General features: G+C 45.1%; 1 protein-coding gene across 3 annotated transcripts in view; it reads left to right on the top strand.

Moving 5' to 3' along the window:
• Window positions 1-6,000, top strand: part of VPS35L (VPS35 endosomal protein sorting factor like) — a 138,107-nt gene continuing 132,107 nt past the window's right edge. For 2 of the 3 annotated variants that reach the window (XM_070363051.1, XM_070363053.1), the window contains exon 1: window positions 1-52. In XM_070363051.1, coding sequence (XP_070219152.1) covers window positions 36-52 — 17 coding nt within the window. In that variant the 5' untranslated portion in view covers window positions 1-35. Of the gene's footprint in view, window positions 53-5,882; window positions 5,991-6,000 lie in introns of those variants that run through there. The other variant, XM_070363052.1, reaches the window with a different exon arrangement.

Raw genomic sequence — 6,000 nt, 5'->3', positions numbered from 1 at the left:
GCGGTTTCAGACCCACCGGTCATGTGACTGGGAAGATGGCCGCCTTTCCCTGGTAAGGAAGAAGCGGCGAGTGGGCTTTAGGGAGGTAGTGGCCTTGGTTGTCTTTCGGACTCTTGTTTCTGGGTGTGTGTCTCCGCGAGGGAGTGTATGAACTGTTCTCCGTTGGGTTTGGTGAAGTCTCCCACCCAGTCTCTGGGTGGGGCGGCTATCCGGATTCAGAGGACATTCCTAATGCCGGACCGGTGGGGTCTTGGTCCTCTCCTCCTATCGCCCTCCCCGCTCCTTTCTCCATTCGTTTTCTTAAAAAAAACTCAAGTTCCCCGGCTTCCGCTTTCCCAGAAGTTGCCGTGGGTTCTGGGGGCGCGGATGCAGAGAATGGTGAACTCAGCTCTGGTCTGGACAACTCGGAGGGCCTGGCTGTGTTCTGAATGACTGGCTTCTTGTTCAGGAGACTTGCCATTCATCCGATTCTGTGCAGGGCTCTCTCCCTGCACCGGGCGGGTGCAGAACTCGAGGATACAGAACCCTTAGATATACTCCTTGGATTCAAGGAGCTGCTGTTTAGCGGAGCAGATACGCAGAATAGAAGAATGACCAAAGAAGGCTTTGGGATGAGGCACACCGGACGGCTTGGGGAAGGCTTGAGAGAGGAAGAGTCATAGATTTGAGTTTTGCAGGATGAGTAGGAGTTCATCGAGAAGGAGCTGTGGGCGTGTGCGTAGAGTAATGAGTCCGTAGGGGCCGTTCCGGCTGGAGTAGCTAGGAGAAATTGGCGCTTCAGCAGTAGCTGAAGCCTTATGGCTCCTCTCTTTGTAAAGTGATATATATATATAGTTTAGTCACTAAGTGTCAACAACTAGTTCCTAGGACAGTTATGTGAAGAACTGGAGCAAGTTGTGATAGTGGTGGAATCATATGGGCACGTGAGCTCTCCTCTACGTCTCAGAAAGGGAAATTACTTTCTAATCTTTCTCTGCAAGTTATGGGAAGTGGTTTACGTTAAATGAGCGAGTAAGTGAACAAATGAAAAAATACACAGTCCTGGACCTTAGAAATAATCAGATACATACTTCTGGTTTGTATTTCCTTCAACTGGATAACTCTTTAAAGAGTCTTCCTTCAAAGGCTTGGTACACTAAATTAGAATTAGATGACAGTGAGTCCTTATACGTCCTGCCCTGAGTTTTCTTTGACCTGGTCACGCAAAAGTCGTTTTAGGGAATTCAGTTCAGTTCAGTCGCTCAGTCGTGTCCGACTCTTTGCGACCCCATGAATCGCAGCACGCCAGGCCTCCCTGTCCATCACCAACTCCCGGAGTTCACTCAGACTCACGTCCATCGAGTCAGTGATGCCATCCAGCCATCTCATCCTCTGTCGTCCCCTTCTCCTCCTGCCCCCAATCCCTCCCGGCATCAGAGTCTTTTCCAATGAGTCAACTCTTCGCATGAGGTGGCCAAAGTACTGGAGTTTCAGCTTTAGCATTATTCCTTCCAAAGAAATCCCAGGGCTGATCTCCTTCAGAATGGACTGGTTGGATCTCCTTGCAGTCCAAGGGTCTCTCAAGAGTCTTCTCCAACACCACAGTTCAAAAGCATCAATTCTTCGGTGCTCAGCTTTCTTCACAGTCCAACTCTCACATCCATACATGACCACAGGAAAAACCATAGCCTTGACTAGAGGGACCTTTGTTGGCAAAGTAAGGTCTCTGCTTTTCAATGTGCTATCTAGGTTGGTCAAAGCTTTTCTTATTACTAAGACTTAAATGCCATAACATATGGCTTCAGTGAACTTAGTTGGCTGGAGTTTTGTAATTAGAAGTTCCAGGAAGATGCTGTTTAATTTCAGAGCATTTTTACCTTTGGTAGATTTTACGTTGGGGCTTCCCAGGTGGCTCAGTGGTAAAGAATCTGCCTGCCAATGCAAGAGTTCGATCCCTGGGTCAGGAAGATCCCCTGGAGAGGGAAATAGCAACCCATTCCAGTATTCTTCATTAGAACTGACTCAAATACATGCCTTTTTATACCTAATATTCCATTGTGTATATGTACCACAACTTCCTTTTCCATTCATCTGCCAGTGGACATCTGTGTTGCTTCCATGTCCTAGCTACTGTAGTTAGTCTGCAATGAACATCGGGATACATGTATCTTTTTCAGTTCTGGTTTCCTTAGGGTGTATGCCCAGTAGTGGGATTGCTGTGTCATATGGTAGATTTATCAGTCCTGTGATCTTAATCATTATTGTCAGCTGGTCCTTCAGCCTAGGTCGTGGGCTGAGGTTCTTGGGTTGTGCAGCTCCTGAATTCTGCTGTGTTGTCATGGGTCTCCCCAGAATACCTCTTTTTACCCACACTTTTTGTTACCACTGACTTCACTTGTGAGATGTCCAGTGCACTGTGGATGGCATTTCCTGTTCAATGCTGTGGTCATAGCACTGTTAAAAATACTGTTCTTTGGAGTCAGAATTTTTACATCATTTTAAGACTGTTAGGGAAGGGGAGTACATTGTAATTGGGGGATAAAAAGCTGTGTGGCCAGATTATGTCATTTGCAATTTAAAAATCACTTGAGAATTAAAAAGCAGTTAGTTGGAGCTTCTGTGATCTTTCAGTGTTGAAGAATCCACCTGCCAGTGCAGGAGACATGGGTTCAATCCCCGATCCAGGAGGATCCCACATAGCTTGGAGCAACTAAGCCTGTGCGCCACACAACTGTTGAGCCTGTGCTCTAGAGCCCGGGAGCTGCAACTGCTGAGCCCACAACTACCCAAGCCTGCGACACGAGAAGCCACCACATTGAGAAGCCTGAGCACCAAAACTAGAGAGTAACCCCTGCTTGCTGCAACTAGAGAAAAGCCAGAGCAGCAGCAAAGACCCAGCACAGCCAAAAATAAATAATTAAATAAAATTATTAAAAAAAAAAGGAGTTAGTGGATTTTACTGTTTCCAGTATAAGGAGATTCATTTAGTAACTGGTAATAGGATTTATATGCATTCATGTCATTCATTGTAAATAATTTAAAAACAGGGCAGTGTTAATATTTAATGTGCATTTAAATCACTTGGGCATTTTGGTGAAATACAGACCCTGATTCTGTAGGTCGGGATATTTGAACACTCCCCAGTGAAGCCCTTGCTGATGATCTGTGGGCCGTACTTGGAGTAGCCAGAGGTCTGACCAAGCTCAGAGTGGAGATATGAAATGTTGGCCTTTTTTCTGCGGCAGTGCCAAGGAACCTGACTAACTTTTTGCATTGCTGGGAGCTGGGATTTGGGGGGATTTTAACCGTTTATCAGGTGCATTCACAGGAAGAAGAAAAGCAAGGCTTTTTGAGAAAATGCCCACTAGAGGTCACTGTGAGCCTTATCAAAGGCCTAGGCTGTGGAGAAAACGCTTTTGTAGGAAATGGCAACCCACTCCAGTATTCTTGCCTGGAAAATTCCGTGAACAGAGGCGCCTGGTGGGCTGCAGTCCATGTGGCAACAAAGAGTCACACACGACTAAGTGCACATGCACGCATGCGCGCGCACACACACACACAGAAGGAACTGAGAGCAAAGCTGAGGACACGATGGAAGTAACAGAAGATGTGATTGAAAAATCAAAATAGCAACTTGACATGGACTTTGAGGAAGGGGAAATGTTTCTTTTCCTTTTTTTTTTTTTTTAAAGATTTTGTTTTCATCAGAAGCAGTATTTTTTCCCTGAAAGAATCCTTCCCTCAAACTTAAAAAAAAAAATCATTTCAAAGCTCAATCCTTAAAATGACAATTGCTTTTTCAGATTCTCAAGGTGACCTGTGGATGATCTATAGAACTGCTGAGTCCTAGAGGCAGGCTGCCTCAATATGCATCTGTCTTTGTCACATGCTCACCTGTCCCAAGTTAACCAACAGCATCAGCTTCTCCATCTGAGAAATGGACGTAATCATAGTGCCTACCTCATAAAGTTGATTAAATGTGGTTCAGTTCAGTCGCTCAGTCGTGTCCGATTCTTTGTGACCCCATGAACTGCAGCACGCCAGGCCTGCCTGTCCGTCACCAACTCCCGGAGTCCACCCAGACCCATTTCCATCAAGTCGGTGATGCCATCCAGCCATCTCATCCTCTGTCGTCCCCTTCTCCTCCTGCCCTCAATCTTTCCCAGCATCAGGGTCTTTTCCAGTGAGTCAGCTCTTCGCATCAGGTGGCCAAAGTATTAAATGTGGTAATAGAGGTTAAGGGCCTTGGCCTGCATCCTGATGTATAGTGTCAGGGAGGGGAAATCCCCCTCTGCCCCCACTCTCTTGATTTCTTGTGGCTGCACTAATAAAACTGACACAAGATAAATCAATGGGAGAAAAGTTTTAATTTATGTGTCTTGGAGGTCTCATAGAAATGAGACCTAAGAAGTGGTCACAATAGGCAGCTCTTATAGTTTTTTAGACAAAGAAACTATAAACTTGTGAGGAATTGACAGAACAAAGAAAGTTAGGCTTTCAGTCAGTTCAGTTCAGTCGCTCAGTCTTGTCAGACTCTTTGTGACCCCATGGACTGCAGCATGCCAGGCATCCCTGTCCATCACCAACTCCTGGAGCCTACTCAATGCATTTCCATTGCGTCAGTGATGCCATCCAACCATCTCATCCTCTGTTGTGCCCTTCTCTTCCTGCCTTCAGTCTTTACCAGACTCAGGGTCTTTTCCAATGAGTTGGTTCTTCTCATCAGGTGGCCAAAATATTGGACTTTAAGCTTCAGCATCAGTCCTTCCAATGAATATTCAGTACTGATTTCCTTTAGGATTGACTGGTTGGATCTCCTTGCAGTCCAAGGGACTCTCAAGGGTCTTCTCCAACACCACAGTTCAGAAGCATTAATTCTTCAGCACTCAGCTTTCTTTATAGTCCAACTCTGATTTCCATACATGACTACTGGAAAAAACCATAGCCTTGACTAGATGGACCTTTGTTGGCAAAGTAATATCTCTGCTTTTCAATGTGCTATCTAGGTTGGTCACAGCTTTTCTTCCAAGGAGCAAGCGTCTTTTAATTTCATGGCTGCAGTCACCATCTGCAGTGATTTTGGAGCCCAGGAAAATAAAGTCTGTCACTGTTTCCATTGTTTCCCCGTCTATTTGCCATGAAGTGATGGGACCAGATGCCATGATCTTCGTTTTCTGAATGTTGAGTTTTAAGCCAACTTTTTCACTCTCCTCTTTCACTTTCATCAAGAGGCTCTTTAGTTCTTCGCTTTCTGCCATAAGGGTGATGTCATCTGTGCATCTGAGGTTATTGATATTTCTCCTGGCAATCTTGACTCCAGCTTGTGCTTCATCCAGCCCAGCATTTCACATGATGTACACTGCATAGAAGTTAAATAAGTAGGGTAACAATATATAGCCTTGATGTATTCCTTTCTCGATTTGGAACCAGTCTGTTGTTTTATGTCCAGTTCTAACTGTTGCTTCTTGAACTGAATATAGATTTCTCAGGAGGCAGGTCAGGTCGTCTGGTATTCCCATCTCTTGAAGAATTTTCCACAGTTTGTTGTGATCCACATAGTCAAAGGCTTTGGCGTCATCAGTAAAGCAGAAGTAGATGTTTTTCTGGAACTGTCTTGCTTTTTCGATGATCCAGCGGATGTTGGCAATTTGATCTCTGGTTCTTCTGCCTTTTCTAAATCCAGCTTGAATATTGGAAGTTCATGGTTCACGTACTGTTGAAGCCTGGCTTGGAGAATTTTGAACAATGCTTTGCTAGCATGTGAGATGAGTGCAGTTGTGCGGTAGTTTGAGAATTGTCATTGCCTTTCTTTGGGATTAGAATGAAAACTAACCTTTTCCAGTCCTGTGGCCACTGCTGAGTTTTCCAAATTTGCTGACATGTTGCGTGCGGCACTTTCACAGCATCATCTTTTAGGATTTGAAGTAGCTCAACTGGAAATTCATCACCTCCACTAGCTTTGTAGTGACTAAGGGTCACTTGACTTCGCATTCCAGGATGTCTGGCTCTAGGTGAGTGATC

This window comes from Bos mutus, chromosome 25, assembly GCF_027580195.1.
Source record: "Bos mutus isolate GX-2022 chromosome 25, NWIPB_WYAK_1.1, whole genome shotgun sequence".
Lineage (NCBI taxonomy): Eukaryota > Metazoa > Chordata > Mammalia > Artiodactyla > Bovidae > Bos > Bos mutus.
This window is presented reverse-complemented; position numbering and strand designations above follow the sequence as displayed.